General features: G+C 34.6%; 2 protein-coding genes across 2 annotated transcripts in view; one reads left to right on the plus strand and one right to left on the minus strand.

Moving 5' to 3' along the window:
• The window catches only part of LOC126972303 (26S proteasome regulatory subunit 10B), a 362431-nt gene that overhangs the window by 271065 nt on the left and 72450 nt on the right, over positions 1 to 18916 (plus strand). The window lies entirely within an intron of this gene.
• On the minus strand, positions 2766 to 3623 carry LOC126972589 (ommochrome-binding protein-like). Its single transcript, XM_050819445.1, has one exon. The coding sequence runs from the start codon at positions 3621 to 3623 to the stop codon at positions 2766 to 2768; it is 858 nt and encodes a 285-aa protein (XP_050675402.1).

Here is an 18916-nt window from a genome sequence, read left to right on the forward strand (position 1 = left end):
TAGGTATTTTAACGGTTGCCTCTCAACAAATTTATGCAAATGTAATGCATGTCAGTCAGAATTTTAATTAGTTTGAAAAGAAAAGTGAGAAGTCACACCTTCATCACATGACACAAACATAAATTGCGTACTGACTATTATTGTCTGCAAAAAGTACAGTAGTGGGAATGGGTGTCCGCATTTATAATAAAATACCAATGTGTCTACAAGAATTTCCCTTTAATATATTAAAATCGGTAATCAAGAACATTTTAACTAAAGAGGCTTATTACACTGTAAATGATGACCTTATTGACAAAAGCGATACACAAAGAGAAATACAACTGTCACAATAAGATAGTGAGTAATTTAATTAAGATACATATTTGTTTACAATTTTTGACAAGTATGTAAGTACCCAAGTGCTGAATAAATAACATTGTTTCATTGACACTTAACGTTTACACGTACAATTATTACATTGTACACAGACAAAATGTTATTCTAAATATAATAAAACACATCAAAGAAAAATTAAATATAAACAGAACTTCTAAAAATCATAAAACCGGAACGAGTAACATTAAATATCAAATAAGTTAAGTATTATCCTGTTAAAACAATAATAACTCATCCACTTCATCTAGTTCTTCTACCAACTTTTATCGTCATTTTCAGCTTCCATACAACCTACATTACTTTGTATCAATTTGAATATATTTCTTTCGTCACTTAAAATAAAGTTATTATTTTTGTCAAACGCAATGCCATGTAAATTTTTCAAGCTTAATATGTTTTGTAAGCTATTATTATTGTAAGAATATAGTCCTATACTGGTACAAATATATACGGTACCATCAAGATCTTCAGATATTTGTCTTATAGATAATACTTCACTCAATACCAATGTTTTTGAATTATTGTTATCGTATTTATATAATCCAGATTTGTTCGCGTATAAAATTTCATCAGATTCGCTAATATGAAAGTAATCTACTTCAATATTCTCAAACTCTTTTACTTCAGCGAATTTGTCATCTATTTGCATTAGTAATTTTTGGTTGGGATAGCTTATGTAAAAAAGGTTTCGCTTATAAAATAATCCCCAAATGTTTTTACCTTTCTCCTTGTAGTAATCAGCTATTTTAGTTATCATATTGTAGGTGTAGATACCATCACTACCACCCAAATATATTTCATCGTTTTTTTGATCTATAGCCACTGAACATCCCCCAACAATTCCAGGAATCATTGCGTACTCTTTTACATCAATGTTATAATAAGCTAATTGGAAATCTACTTCTGAATATGTTTCCGGTACTGAATAGCTAAACAGCAATGTATTACTAGCCTTATGAATATTTAAATTATATGGTCTACCTAGCTGTGACCAAAGAATTTCTTTGTCATACCACTTAGTTCCAATTCTGATGCGTTTACAGTTTTCTTCCAAGAAGCTAGCTGCTAATGAAACTACTACAAATATAATAAACAATATTCGTAACATATCTGAATATAAATTAAAATCTGGAATAAAAAAATCGATAAATACATTTACATATTTCAGATATATGAACATCTTATTTGATTACATAAATAACATACCTCTGAATTTCTGATTGAAGAGTCAATTAAAATATCGAACGTTTGATCTCGTATTTAAATTACAAATTAATAAATTATAAACAGATGATTCCACATGAGCGTGTTGAATAGTAATGAGATAATAATGTGGCTCATGTATCATACAAATACAATAATGTTTTCAAAAACATTATTATTCAAACACCAGTACAATTGTATTGAGTAAACTTCAAATATAATATGAGAAAAATATTTAATGTTGATTCCTGCTCATTATTAGAAATTATTATCATGAATAAAATTGTCTTATTTTATTTAGGATAAACTATTCGAGGTCACTCCAGAAACTGTCACATCATGTATCTTCTATGTATATTGTATATTCTATGGAAATCTTTAATCTGATATCCCACCAAAAGCATGGTTCTCAAAATTCAAGAAAAACCATGAACCGGTAATTTCAATAATATGCCGCATACGTCTAAAGCTATAGGGGTCACTTAACACTAACATTAGAATTATATATGTGTAGGTATATTTTTTAAACCATTTTCTAATTTTAATGACAGCTTGTATATTTGTTGTATATACACATTGATCATTACCATTAAAACTGGAATGCTCTTCAATACCGTACCTTTTCTCATTACTTGGTAGTCTACCCCAACCTGACATTGGCGTATTCGTGGTCAACTTTCCACAAAAGTCACAATACAAAGAATAGAAGGCAAAACATTACTTCACTTGAAACCTGCACTATAAATATAAAGCACAAAATCGGCCTCATATAAATTAAAATTTTCATCTCTAGGCGGGTGATATCCAAGTACCAGCTTCTTCTATCTGACAACGCATCGCATCCATTTACGAGGGGCTTGACGATCAAAGGAGTTGCTCAATTAATATCAGCAGCCAAATAAAACAAGCGGCCTTTCAAAATACAAAATTTTTCTTTTTTTGTAAGAGTCATTTTGCTGCAGTTCCACCGACAACCAATAAAATTTGGTAACTTCACGACCTCTGGTATTACAGATGTCAGACAAATGGCTGGTTTTACTTTTCATCAGATGAGCTTCTTTATCCCTCTAATATTAAAAAAATATTATATTCACTATAGAACAGAACGTAGGCACAATTTATTTTGATATAATTGATTAAAAAATCACTAATTCGATAAATTTTGTAGTATCATTATCATCATGTTAATTTTCATTATAACAGGTTCCTGTTGTGTTACTTGGAAGCAGTCTGTATATTGTATTCCTATTTGCATATATTGCATTATCATCTCCATCAAATGTAATTCCAAAGGCATGGTCTATTTCAGCAATTCTTTTTATTCTGTTAAATGGTTTGTCTTCTAAATAAATACCATCCGTTCCACAAATGTAAATATCACCATACTTATCATCAGCAATTTGTCGAACCATCACTTCATCACTAAGAACAACTGTACGTCTACCTACTGATTCAACTTTATAAAGAGCAGTTTTATTAGCGAAATAAATATCGCCTGCTTTTGACACGAAGAAATTATCAATTTCTATATTCACCGCTTCGGCTACTTTGACAAAATCATCATTTTGGTATACGTAAAGCTTTTGAGTTGGATATTCAATGTAGTAGAAGTTCTTTCGTATAAAAAGACCCCAAATCGATTTTCCTCTTTCATCGAAAAATTCTGCAGATTTAGTGAAAAAATTGTATTTGTAAATGCCATCATGACCCCCAAAATATATATCATCATTAGCTGAATCATAAGCTATTGCGTAGCCACCTGGTATGCCTCCAATAATGTCACATTGTTTAGGTTCCTTATTAAAATGGCATGCCATAATTTCAAAATCAATCTCAGTTCCATTCTGTACCGTGTGGCTAAACAGTAACACGCCAGTTTGTTTATGAACCACTAAATTGTACGGTCTACCCAAATTTCCAACAAGAATCTCGCGGTCGTAGTAAACATCGTGAAACAAGAGACCATCGCACGAAACCTTTTCGTTTTTCACATTATTTTCCACCGCTACATCGGGCACGGTTAGCAGTAGAAGCAATAACATTTTATCGCGTTTAATTTAGTTTTATATCGCTATATAAGACTGTGAACAGAAGTTCTTCGCCGGATTCCCTGTTTATATTTCGTTTGTAAATTACAATGTCAGATGGAATGGCTCTTGTTTTTTGGACGGTTCAATGATTTTTGTAGCATTCCAACAGTATTCTCGCTGAAACAAAGTATCTCTGTTATATTTTACGTTTTATCATAAACACTTTGGGTTTCATATTGATGAGTGACGTAATTGAATGGTTCATGTAACGCTTTGTTGGTTCAATGTAAAGATTTTAAATAATTTTTTTTAGTCAGTCAGTCAGTATAGCTCAATTGATGAAAAGTGATAACTATCGCTTATGTCACATTGAAACACCAGAAAAGATACCGTAAAATATTATTTGAGGTTATACGATATAACATAATTTGAATGTAGTATTTTCTTTCATTAAGGCGAGTGTTACACATATAAATACAACACTTTTAAAAGGATAATTTTAATCCTTTAAAAAGTGTTTCATTGAAATAAACTGAATGCCAACAGACATAGAAATCTTAATTTTTCTTGTCTGAGGTACCTCAATATCCCTTAGAGTTAAGCATTCAGCGTTAACAAACCAAAGTGTATATAGGCGAAAGTCTGTATTTTTATAAAATATTTAAATTTATTTATTGTTAATTCAGATACACTTTTTGGTAATTTATTGTAAAATTAAATACCATTGCTTGCAAAAGAATTGTTTATTTTACTGAGCCTAGTTGTAGTAAAATCTTGTAATTGATTATTTCACAAATTGAAGATTAACTTCAAAATCTAATCCTATAAGTAGCGGAGAACGACATATAGATAGTGTATTTTAGATGCTCTATCTAAAGTGCGTAGGACTAAAATCCGATTAGCTAGACTACTCTTGTTTTTACACACCACACTGTCACTTCACGAATGTTAGGCTCAATGAGATTAGCGTCCTCGCAGGCTTAAACGTCGGGTAGGGTACTGAAGCGAATAATAATATATTAGTAGAAATTCGTAATGGACAAATTAATTGTGTTAAACGTTATTTACAATTGAATATATACATCATTTATTTTAATTGACCATTGAGTTTGTTGACAAAGTTATCCAAAAATATGCTGAAGCTCATCTACATAGACTTCACCATTTGAGTTAGTGTAGTGCTAGTGAATTAGTGAATATAGAATACAATATAAAAATAGTGATATTATTAAAGACACATGAACAAAGTGACTTCCCCTTAATAGAGACATAAAAAAATGTATTAAGGGACACATTCTTAGTTCTAATCTATCTAGCAGTTTAAGTTCAAGTAGAATTACTTATTAGTCTAAGTTAAAACTAGATTGTAATGCACGTGGGGCAACATTATAATAACTATATTATTATGTCCACTAATTGAAAGAAAAAAAAATAATAATTAGTTGTGATAAATTATAATTAGATAGTAGAACCGAAACCTTATAAATAAAGACAGACTGAGTCCAGAAATTGTCTTTTAGGGTCACTTACGCGTCTCTCACAAATTAAATATGATACAGGTTTCATATTTTAATTGAATAGGCACATCTTCGGCACATAAAATATAAAATTATAAACATAACGATTAACAAATAATAATACCTATTAATTGGTTCCTACTTCAATACTGTTTTGGTATTTCAATATATTTACTATAATTACAATGTAGGTTCCTACATTAAGGAGAGTTTATGTTAGGCAGCATTTCGTTTTGTTCCATTGACTTAGAATTTGGACTAGCGTATGACGGCATCATAGCCCAATAATGTGTGACCAATTTTAAATTGTCCATGTGTGCTTTAGCTAGAGGTTTAATATTATAAAACACTAACCCCCTTATTCATAATAGTCTGCTAACTTAAAGTATTGCTAATTCACACTCTTCTTGTATTGACCGGCTGTTTTAAGTTAGCGGACCATTATGAATAAGGGGGTAAGAAGGTAATTCCAAGTGTGGCTGATTCTTTACGACTTGTCAATCAAAAGCGGTTATAGTCACAATAGATTCGCTTTCTTTTTCTTTATTGCTGTATCTTCTTTACGGTGTTCTTTTCTCTCGCACATCTTGTTAGTTTTAACGCTAGTATTCTGTAAGCTATGTATATGTCGCAGGGAAATGACGATACCAGGGATTTCACGAAATCTGTTATAGGAATACCACGAAATAGCGGTGGATGTTGAATATTCATGTTTATTATGTCTTTTTACTGAACATTTTAGTAATATGTCAAAATGCTGTGTTTATAACAGTTTTAACGGCAATGAGGGCAAAGCCAAATTGGCTTCGAAGAAGCTGGGCGTCATCAATAGAGCACGGCAATACTTTAAGCCGGCCCACATTCTAGCGCTCTACAAAGCGCAGGTCCGGCCACACATGGAGTATTGCTGTCATCTCTGGTCTGGCGCACCCCAGTATCAGCTCGATCCATTTGACCGCGTGCAAAGCAGAGCAGCTCGAATTGTCGGGGACCCAGTGCTCTGTGAACGGCTAGATCACTTGACGTCGCTTCATTGTGTGTCTTCTACCGCATTTATCACGGGGAGTGTTCCGAAGAGCTGTTCAACCTGATTCCTGCCGTTGAATTCCACCTTCATCACTTAACACCAGGTGACCCGTACGCTCGTTTGTCCTCCTAAAAAAAATGATTACTTACTATTCTTACCTTCCAACATTTTTCTAATAGTCCTCAATAAGCTATGAGATATCCTGCTACTAATAGCCATATAAACACTTTTCTTTATTAAGTATGAAATGATTCCAGTGTGTTTTCTTTATGAAAAGAGTCCGACAAGTAACTCTGAATTATAATTATTGTTTGTTGACAATTATTTGTATAAATATTACTACAGAGCAAGCAAAGCAAACATACACATTAAGAATCGGTTATTATATTTAAAGAGCGACATCCTTTTTTAAATTGCCGTTCTATAAAACTCGTAAAATATCGGCATATTTCAATGGAAATTTAATTTGGCTCTAACTCAGAATTTTGAAATTTATCATCTAGTAACCCATGTCCAACGAGAATATATTTGACATTGTTTGATCGATATATCGTACATTGTACAGTATAACTCAGCTTAGCCATCTACCGAAAAATATTGGATTTCGATTTCTTCAATATTTTTATGTTGATTGCACATAGAAACCAACGGAATAATGGGAGATGTTTTGAAATCACCTAGCGGTGTCATTATACCATGCTATTTTCAATTGCTTCTTGCATACAACAGAATACATGACCCTGGCTAGGGCACGGGGAAGGGCGCTGGTGTGGGACGCAACTTGCGTCGACACTCTGGCTCCTTCTCTCCTTCCGTTACGTCAATTGGTGCTGGGGCTGCTGCTTCAACTGCTGCAGACAGCACCGCAAATATGTCGGTCTCAGTGAGTCATCTTTGAGGTGTTTGGTGTCCAGACACACGTGGGTCCCAATTTGCCAAGTACTTTCTACGCGCCTCAATAAGACTACTAGACCCAACCACTTACAGCTATTTCGGTCAACGGATCAGTATTCTTGGAACACTTCTCCCTAATCATCATTTCATCCGGAAGACGTCCACTGCTGGACAAAGGCAAAGATGTCTATAACGATCGGTCCTAAACTGCCCTATCCAACCTATTCCGGTGATCTTGACCAGATCATCAGTCCATCTTGTGAGAGCCTACCAACACAACGTCTTTCGGTAGGTACGTGGTAGCCATTCGAGGACTTTCCCCGTAATGATAGTTCCAATTTAATGTAATTGTAGTACTGTAAATATAAAGTTAGTTAAATTTACAAAATACATTGAAATATTCGTTCTAATACACGGTGTCAAAATTTTTGATATTTCAAGCGGCATGTTTTAAAAACCAACCATTTTCTTTCAAAGATGCCCATGATAATATCAATAAGATTTCACCAATTGTTGGATTTGGTCATACAGTCCATCTGATAAAGTCACTCTGTATAATGTACAAATAAATGTAAATTGCAATTACAAAAACGCCTAAATATCTGATGAATAACCGTGAAAGCTTCAAACGGTGTTAATAAATATTAAAGATAGTTTATAATCAACAGAATATAGCTTTAAGTAAAATATTGTGTTCAACCGCGATAAATCAAGCAATACTACGCCAATTAAAAACAGTGGGTCGTTAGTGAACGCTATTTGGAAAACAATCTAACACGTTGTTTATAAACTTGGATTAAATTCTAGTTAACCCGGTGCTGCTAATGAAGAGCAAAAGTTGTTGGAAACAATTTGTATTCTGCTGGTGTGTTAGAAATCCCCAGTTCTCAGCTCTGTGCTGGCAATGTATACACGGGAGATCTGGCCCATTTTGCTACAATGCTTGAACAAAATGAAGCTAAATTATGTTTGCCAGGAAAAGTTAGATGAACGCGTATGAGGTACATAATTAAATTACATTGCTTGAAGTTCTTTTGAGGGTTTACATCGTAGAAAGGTATCTGAGGAGATCTGATTACAGATAGGTCTAAGAAGCGCGGGGGCATATTTTGGCGTGTAGCGGTAGTGCAGCATTACTATGATTTGGTTTGTAGGGCAGAATTAACATCTTATGACTCAAGTGACGTCCATATTGTATCGAGAAGGCCACTAACCATGGTACAATTGATTGACAGTGACCGAGGTACAACACTATTCCAACTTCAACAAAACCGTGGATTTCAAATAATTTGGGTTTACTCATCTCGTAAATTTATGATTGTTTTAATACAAGTTAAAAAGTAAAAGTTCAGTGACTATTATAAAACGTTTAAAACAATCAGCATTCAAAGCATACTATAAATACTTACTTTTTTCCCCAAAAAACTTTCTAACCTCGATAACACCAAACACCGGCTTAATGGCGGTGAGTGACTACATTCAATTTTCAAATTGAATAGTCAGTAGTGTCGTGCCGAATACATCATCATCGAAACAATTTATGTAGCCAGCCTTATGGCTTGGCACACATAGTGCCAAGTCGCAACAGGTTTCCCTACATGACTTATTAGATTTAAAAAAGCGTGGATGACACAATAGGTTGAACCGTTGACTCTAACCACGCAGCCCCCGGTTCAATTCTCCCCCAAGTCACGTATCAATGTGTTTTCGGTTTTCGACTTCATAATAAGTACGTTTATTTACGGCAGCGCTCTTGTGATTCCTCTGGTGTGGCCAGAGAGTATGGGCTTCGGTGATCACATACCATCAGATGACCCCTAAACAAACGAGCAATCGTTTGTGCTCCTCAACCATAAAAAAATTCTTACACATTTCGGTGTCAACTTTATTATATATAGCGTTGTTGTCTTCTACGGTAGTGGTCAGCTAATATGAACCTACCAAATTCTTTACTTTCCGTCTGTTTGTATGTCAACGAGCTGTATCTCGTACACTGCTTGCTATATATAATATATAGCTCTATCAAAATATCAATCTCGAGCGATTGCCAATTCCGTGGTCATCTGGAGGGCAATGCCAAATTGGCTTCGAAGAAGCTGGGCATCATAAATAGAGCACGGCACTACTTCAAGCCGGCCCACATTCTAGGGCCGTACAAAGTGCAGGTCCGGCTACATATGAAGTATTGCTGTCATCTCTGGTCTGGCGCATCCCAGTATCAGCTCGATCCATTTGACCGCGTGCAACGCAAAGCAGTTCGAATTTTCGGGGACCCAATGCTCTGTGAACGGCTGGATCATTTGGCGTTGCGTAGAGACGTCGCTTCATTGTGCATCTTCTACCGCATTTATCACGGGAAGTGTTCTGAAGAGCCGTTTCACCTGATTCCTGCCGCCGAATTCCACCTTCACAGGACGCGCCATAAAATAGGATATTATCCCCATCATCTGTATATGTGGCGGTCCTCCACTGTGCGCTTTTAAGGCTGGCGACGCTCCTGTGATTCCTCTGGTGTTGCAATAGAATGTACGCGGCGGTGATCACTAAACACCAGGTGATCCGTACGCTCGTTTGTCCTCCTTTTTCCATAAAAAAAAATAACAGATTTGATAGAGTGTACATTACTATAGTCGCTGTAACAAGAAATATAAAAAACTAATATGGAGAAAACCGTTGTAGAATAATGCAAATAAAAAACGCGATGGAAGTGAAACCTAAAAAAAGTTAATAATACGAAATAGAAATGCTCACTAGCATAGAATTACTCACTGATAAAGGAAGTACTAAGGAAGAATCCTTAGTCAACTCGAGCCGAATTAACCCGAACGAATATTACATAGCCGAGCAAGAACCAAAATAAAGTTCACAGCGCCTCTTAAGAATCTTTAACTTCAAATATTTCTTTAACAAAACTATTTAATAAGTAAGTTTTATCTTGTATTACTCATACTAGATACGGAGCCCTTCGTGTCTAAGTCCGACTCGCACCCGATTTGCATTATCATAATATGATAATATCTTAAAAGTGACAGGTTTAAGCAATATACTCTCCTCTGCTAATAAGATGGAAAGTTTTCAAACAAGCTGCAAATTCTTAATTCTAAAGACAACATTCCTTCAAAATTGAAAGTCATCCCAGCAATTTCTCGATTGTTTAGTAAATTAACTTGTACCAAAACAATGTGTTTTTGTAGCCACCTTTCCTTCATTACGCGAACAGCAAGGGTCGCTTATAATTTTGTTTTTCCGACGAAATAACCGCTCTTGGGTTGAATGGAAATATCGAGCTCATTTTATAAATTGCTAAAGAATGATAAAATTCGTAAACGTTTTGAAAATTTGCTCTGCTACGATTCGGCTCCCGAAACTTTACGCACTTAAAATTTTTCATGGATGTTCAAATGGGGGGCCAGGAGACTCATAGCACAGGTTCTACCTAGTTTGAGCTCCTGTCTCCCAACTGTAATTTAACATTTTAAGAATAAGTATTCCTGTACTATTGTAACTATACTACATATTGGGAGAAATATATGTATTTGATTTGTTATTGATTTGATTTGTCACTCGATTATACATCTATATTTATAAAAAAATGTCAAACAAGTGTACTCGGGCCACTTTATGTTTACTAAGTGATCACCCCTATACCAGTGAAATTAAACGAGCCAAGGTGCAAGTGTTTTTCTTTTAAGGTACCGATGTCGTATCGTCATGTAAGCAGCTCATTCTATAGTTTGGCTGAACGTGGCATAAAATACCTTGAAAATGGAGTAGGTATCTTAATATCTAAACGAACTGAATATGTAATTATTATCAATCATTTACCTTAAACTTATACTATAGCTTCTCAAAATATACCTGGGTTAGTAGAAGGGACAGCTGCGTTAAGCATGTCGCATCTTAGATGACTTATAGACGATTAAGCAGGTATTCGTAACGGAGGACATCGCTTTTTGAAGGTGCCCATGTCGTATCGTCCTGAAACACTACATCAAGCTCATTCTACAGTTTTATTGAACATGCCAGAATGTTTCTTGAAAACCACACTGTGGAGGAATGCCAATACTTTGTGCCGTTAGGATACCTAAATTTATAAGTAACTCAATATCGCACCAACTGATTTCGATGATTCTTTTTTAATAGGAAAGGAATACTACAAAGATGACTTGGTGAGAGTTTGGTTAGGTTCTGATTACGGAATCCATGACAAAGTAACGGAACTCTTCAATTCTTAGGAGCAAATTAACGATACTCGGCCGAATCTTTTTTATGGTATCCGGATATTTAAGTCATCTACCGTAACATAGTTATGGCCAAGTAATTGTCGTAGTCGAATATGATGATCAATGGGACTCCTTAACGACTTACAGTACGGGTGTGGCAGAATTCTGTCTGTAATATATTAATATCTATAATATTCTGTTTCCGGGACGATACGACATGGGTACCTTCAAGAAAAGCGCGTACACCTTCCTTAAAGGCCGGCAACGCTCTTGTGATTCCTCTGGTGTTGCAGGAGAGTGTGGGCGGCGGTGATCACTTAACACCAGGTGACCCGTATGCTCGTTTGTCCTCCTATTCCATAAAAAAAAAAAAAAAAAAAATCTAATTGCGAAGCGCTTACGTTCATTGCTGCATTGAAAAATTTAGTATATCTACACATATTTAGCCAAGTTGTTAGCTAGTGTACTTCAAATTCACTAAAAATCATAAAATAAAAATATCTTAACAAAAAAACTACCGACTTCAAAAACACTATTTCAAATAATAGATATAATATGCACTAACACGTATAAAAAATAATTGCGTATTTTTTATCTAAATTAATAATCTAATTCTAGTTACGATTATCGTAATTTTTGGAGTTGGTGTCAGCCAAGATAGGTTTGTAACTACATAGGTGAGATGTGCTTGAGTTGTGAGGAGGCGAGAGACGAGAGCGGGTCGCGGCGGAAGGACACCGATTCCAAAAATGACAATAATCGTAACTAGAATTAGAATAATTAATTATATCGTATAAAAATACGCAATTATTTTTATACTTTTTAGTGCATATTATATCTATTGTTTTGAAATAGTGTTTTTGAAGCCGGTTGTTTTTTTGTTGAAAATTTTTCAATTATTGATATTTCGAAATTGTTTGAAATGGAAAATGTTGTAACTTTACTGGGGAGTATTTTCTTAATATATGTAACCTTAACAATGCTTTATTAGCTTATGCGATACATTACGTTATATTCAGCGAATTCGGAATGTTATGAGAATTTCCCTATTTCTGGATCCTTAATGCGTTGAACGTTATTGGCAAGTTTTCAGTTCAGGTTAACGTTTTGCTTTATCATGCCATTACGTATTATTGCTGTTTCTCTCATATTTGTGAGTTTTAAATTAGTTTATTTTATTTGTTTTTTAAGTAACTTAAACTTAAAACTTTTTTTTAAATCTTATCGTTGGTTATCTTATAATTAAAATTATAGTATAATTATTGGAACCTTTACTTGTGAAACTATGAGTTTTAAGATTTGTCAATATTTATCATAATACTGTTTGTTTCCTATATATGAATAAATAAATAACTCCAATACCTCTTTCAAAAACTTTTATTATTATGAAACCTTTCAATAATTTGTAGCATTGCGTGATTCTTTTGTATTGACTCAAAAGATCGACACTGCGTTTTTTATATATTATGAATATATTTATATTCTTGATTTAAATTTTCTTGATTTGAATTGAAATAATAAGCTGTGTTTGTTTAAATTAAGGAAATTAATAGAACGTTCTAGACGTTTGTGGACTTAGGTCGGAGGGGTTGTAATAAAGAAGTTTAAATTCTGACGTAATTAACTAAGTTATACTGCTAGGGCACGCGGTATGATTGGAAGCCAAAAAGTAACCTTTGTTTGTTTTGTAAAAAAACGTTTATTTATTTATTTATGGAAGAGGAGCACAAACGAGCGTACGGGTCACCTGGTGTTAAGTGATCAGCGCCGCCCACATTCTCTTGCAACACCAGAAGAATCACAGGAGCGTTGCCAGCCTTTAAAGAAGGTGTACGTGCTTTTTTTGAAGGTACCCATGTCGTATCGTCCCGTTCATTCCACAGCTTTGTATAACGTGGATGAAAGCTCCTTGAAAACCGCACTGTGGAGGACCGCCACACATCCAGAAGGTGGGGATGATATCCTAACTTGTGGCGTGCCGTGCGAAGGTGGAATTTGGCGGAAGGAATCAGTTGAAACAGCTCTTCGGAACATTCCCCGTGATAAATGCGGTAGATGACACACATTGAAGCGATGTCTCTACGCAACGCCAAGTGATCCAGCCGTTCACAGAGCACTGGGTCCCCGACAATTCGAGCTGCTCTACGTTGCACGCGGTCAAATGGATCGAGCTGATACAGGGGTGCGCCAGACCAGAGATGATAGCAATACTCCATGTGTGGCCGGACCTGCGCTTTGTAGTACCCTAGAATGTGGGCTGGCTTAAAGTATTGCCGTGCTCTATTAATGACGCTCAGCTTCTTCGAAGCCAATTTGGCTTTATGTTGTAAACGTTACAATATATCTATGAACATGTACTCTATGTGAAGAAAAATGTTTCACAATTTGAAAAAAAAACTGATTTGCATAACATGAATAAAATAATAAACTGGCACCTTTCAGCAGGCTTTGTAAAGTTAGTGAATCGTTTGTGGGGTGAGGTGTATGCTTTTACCACACGATACCTGTAGCTTTTTCAATTTAAATTCAAGCACTCTCTCTGAACAAGTATAAGTTAACTATTAAACAAAGATGGAAAGAAACAAAAAAGCAAAAAACAAACAGTAAAAGACTAATTCTTATATGTTTAAAAGTATAAGTTATCACAGTAAATCAATTGAAGAAGTCCCTAATCTAAAATTCCTGTAAATCAGTATAATTAAGACTGTTATCACTGAATCACTGGTTAAAAGGAAACATAAATTTGTTTTCGCTCTTAGGCGAACCAGAAAGACTATTCAAAAGAAGCTGCAATCATTGCCTATCACGGTTTAAAGGCATCTATAATTAGGTATGGTATCTTGCTATGGGGTAACTCCACAAACATAAACATACTGACTGTTACAGGCTACTTACAGGCTAGTTTATTTGTTATGACTTTATGAGTAATTTAAATTTATTCACTTGGCTGGGCGACTGTTCTGTTTCCATCGAGTGATCCTACTAGACTTCGACTACCCCACATTAGAACCACTTTGTACCAAAAAAACTGTCATGCTATGTGTGTAATAATATTTAATAAACTACCAAAAGAAATAAGAGAGGAGACAGTGTTAAAGAGATTTAAATTTAAATTATTAACACTATTAAAAAAATATTGTTTTTACTCAATAAACGAATATTATCAAACGAAGTGGTAACTGGCACCAACACTATTTATAATATTGTAATTTTTTGTATTTTTTTTACTCTATTATCTCTTAACCTTTCATTAATTATTGTAATTGTATATTGTAGGGTCTTTTAGGTATAGTTTTACGTTGGTCAAATTAAAATTAAAAGCTGTAATTATGAGGTTGTAATATTATAAAACGAAACCACTGAAATATTTGCATGTCTGTCAAGACAGATGTGCTTACTCTTCAATTTGTCACAACTTGTGAATGTTTCTGGCCAATAGGAACTTTGACTTTAAAAAATAATGCATCAAAGGCATCTTTATGACTTTTTAAATGATAAACGAGCGTGGAAGTGACCTGCTTAGCCCAACATAGGCAACCAATAAAAATTGTAATTCTAACCTATTCTAGTAAAATTAAATTGTATTAATGTTGTGCTGGGTCTTCTTTGCACTTCTTTTCCCAGTAGAAATTTAGTTTTGCCATTAACTGTAAGAATAAACCTCATTAGATATAAGTTTCGATTTTTGTTTGTTACTGACATGCCCAAGTGGTTACCTACGGGTAAAATACATATCTTAGAAATATTTGAATCATTGCTTTGTAATGGGCAGCATTAATCGGGCGTAACATATGCCATCAGATTTAATGTCTTTCTCGTTATATTTTCTGATAAAAAATACCAAATAGATTTAAATGCTAAGAGCTCAACGAATGTTGTCAATAATTCATAGGAGATATTCTAAAAACGTCACCTCAATTTGGACTGGACAGGCAAGCGAGAAATATTCAATAAAAATCGAAAGGTGACAATGTAATATAACAACCTTGGGTATACGTCGGCACACCCACATCAGTCTGAAATAATGAGGACACCTTATCGATATCATTACCTCAGGTAATCGGGCGTATATCTGAAATGATCCAAATACCTGAATATGACAATATTATTTCATAAAGATATTTCGTGCCTCGTATTGAACGACAATTTTATTATCTGATAACTTATAAATGAAAAACAATACTCTATATGAATTGCCAGTTCTATTTAGGACTTAGTACCTAGTAAAATCAATTGTATGGTTTTATGTAACCACGAAGTAGTTGCAACATTTTTTCACAAAATAACATATTCATAACAACATAGAGAGAACAGGAACAAATTTATAAATTATGCTTTACGTATTCATAAAATAAAAGTATAATGTAATGAAAAAGAAATTGTCAGGTATGGGGCTCGAACCTACTCTCCCTCTCGGGAACCAGTGCTTAAATATAGCGCCTTAGACCGCGCGGCCAACCTAACTTGAAAAAGAGTAATTGAAATTAATGATCCTTTACACAACAATACACTACAATTACGGTGATGTAATAAAAGTTTTGCTTAATGAACGGACAATTAGCGACTTGAATAGAAATGTAAGTCAGAAGTTACTAGAACAGTTGTCTGTGTCAAGGATATCGCCTCACAGATGATTAGAAGACCACGAGTAAATAAGTAGTTATGTACGAGTAGCTGCAACTAGCAAATTCAAATATTTTTATTCAAAATAGGATGTGACATAACTTATTGAAAGTTTTAAGCTACCACCCATTCCAAAACGAATGCTTCAGACCTGAAAAGAATGGGCGCAACAAACTATGTACTATTACATATCATCGCCAAGTATTTTTTATATTTATACTGCTGTTTTTTTAATGAAATATATGGCACAACTCCCATAAAATACAGAGCGTTGAAAGCTTACATACCAATGGAATGTCTGTATACATTTAAACTGTCTCCTATATAATATAATATTGGCGATAGTCTAACCATAAGGAATTGACTCTTATAACATTTTGATTACCTAATATTTAGATAAAGTAAAGTAAAGTACCCACCATGGTTCGAATACGGCTAGTGTTTATTATAAATACAAATGTTTCATAATATTTAGAGAACTAACCTGTGAAAGTAGCTAAAAAATAATAAAATCTACAGGTCGTTAAATAAAAAAAAACTGGATCTCGAAAATAGTCATCACCATAACTAAGAACAGAAAGAAATTATTACATGTTGATGAACAATAGAATACGAGACAGAGAAATAGAACAACTTCTACTTAATCTTCAATAGAGGCCATAGACTTTAGAGGCTTAAACATAATCCAATTTGAGTATTACACTAACAATCTAAGTCCTGAATGCTTTACATAGTTCGGCCAGTTACGGTCAATCGAGCGGGATAATAAGCAATTAAGCTACTTAAACACAATGAAGAACTAATGTAAACAATAATAATATGTAGTTTATTAGTATTAACGTCCATGCACGGTGTTACCAGATTAATACGGCATGAGTTCCTCCAAAGAAATCGCGTTGACCCGCCCCAGTCTGGCAACACTCTTGTGATGCTTCCGGTGTTGCAATGCAGCATGGACGGAGGTTATCAGTTATGAAGAGGACACCCGCATGCATTACTTTTATTTATGAAAATAAGGGACGAGACGAGCTGATGGTAATTAATACGCCCTTCCCATTACAATGCAGTGCAATTCTAAGCGGCACTACAACTGCGCTCGTCACATTGAGACATAAGTTTTCAAGTCTCATTTGTCCAGTAATTTCACTAGCTACGGCGCCCTTCAGACTGACACACAGTAATGCTTACACATTACTGCTTCACGATAGAAATAGGCGCCGTTGTGGATCTAGCCGGCATCCGGTGCAAAGGAACTTCTCTACCACCACGGAAGAGTAAAAAAATAGTTCGTGTCTACTACATATTTTGTAGTTATAATAATAAATGTGTATATTATAATATATATTATAATATTCCAATTCGAAACGTTATATTGGTTTCTAGAAATAACAAAATTTTAGTAATATGCATATTTGAAGTCGATATTTTTGTTAATCTGGTAGTCGCATTTTATTTTGTGCCAAAAACTTTCGGCAGGTGGTTTAACCGACCCAATGGTTGAGCTGCTATTTTCAGTAAAGTTTAATAGCAAGCTAGTAATTTTTAGTACAAATGCACAAAATATGTTGTGTGGTCTAATATGAGCTATGTGTCCTATTTTCCTATCCTTTTTGATGGAGAATCTCCCGCGAATATTAATGTCCTGGCAAAGCTAATATGTAAGTACTTTCTCATAAAAAAATCCATAAAATATGAAAAAATTAAAAAAACAATGGCATCATCCCGAATTTGGCAAAATTTGTTACAAATATACATAAACACTAAACTTAAAAATAAGCTTAGAGTTTGTAGCCAATAATATAATATTTGCTAATTTGAGACTTATAACGAAATACAGTTGCACTGAAATGCAGAGAATCTCTACTTAAAGAAAAGGAATGTGAAAGTATTAAGTAAAGCACATCTATAGGTAGCAATAAATCATAGCGTCCAGCCAATGCGCTATCATATAATCTGTATTTTCTATCAATTTAAATGCAATGGCAATCAGATACTGCGTTTTGATCACCAGTGATATTATGACTGGTGATACTGGTGATCGTTCATGCGCGATACCTGTTTAAGAGCCAGAAATCCAGTCGAGCAGTACTTAATTTTGTTTTCATGCTGTATGTCCATATTTTGTTCTATAATCAATATAAGAAAAGTGAATAATACAAAGCCATGAAAACCTAAATCTGGATATACCAACATAGTCCATTACACTGATTGCTGAGTAATGCGACACATTTTTCACAATACAAGGGGTATAGGCTATTCCAGTAAATCTTATTCAGCTGTGAACGTTTTGTCAAAAGTAGGGTCTGAAAAAACGTGCGAATGAATGTGGATGTGTAGCTATTTGTTACGCGCCTTTTATGTTGACCTTACGCCTTAGAAATAGGCAAGGCAAGACCCGTATGTGACTGTATTATTGTTAGAAAATCGGTTGAACATTTTTAACGAAAAGGGTGAGGCCTTCGCCTTTTTTGTACATTAGACATGGGGTGGATTAATTTATGAATGACACTTCCAAATCCTAAACAGCGTTTTAATCTGAATTTTGTAATTTAGCCTCGTCCTTTTCAATGTGTTATATATAGATGGGTATATACGTTCCGCCCAATGTCTGGTATCAATTTGTAGGTGAGCCAGCAGTATTCTTGAGTGTCTCTAAGGATCCTCATCGGAACACTTCCCGTGTTAAATATCGTAGAAGACACACAATGAAACAACGTCTTGCATCGTGTAACGCCCGTGCTATCATGTGCGTAGAATTCTGTCATATCACTTGCCTCAGGGAATGAAACTTCTGGTTCCCAAAACGGTAAGGTCCATAACAAAGGTGGCAATATCTTCATGATGATCGGTTCAGCAAATAAGGTGTAAGATAGTTACAAACTTAGATCATTTATGTCTACATAGACTGTGACAGCTGTGAAAATATCTATTTGAGCAATGCACGCATACAAACACAAAGTGACATACCTCGATGACGTATCGCGAGTATAAGTCGTAGCTTGTCACGCACACTGAAGTAAT

This window comes from Leptidea sinapis, chromosome 26, assembly GCF_905404315.1.
Source record: "Leptidea sinapis chromosome 26, ilLepSina1.1, whole genome shotgun sequence".
NCBI classification, from domain to species: Eukaryota; Metazoa; Arthropoda; class Insecta; order Lepidoptera; family Pieridae; genus Leptidea; species Leptidea sinapis.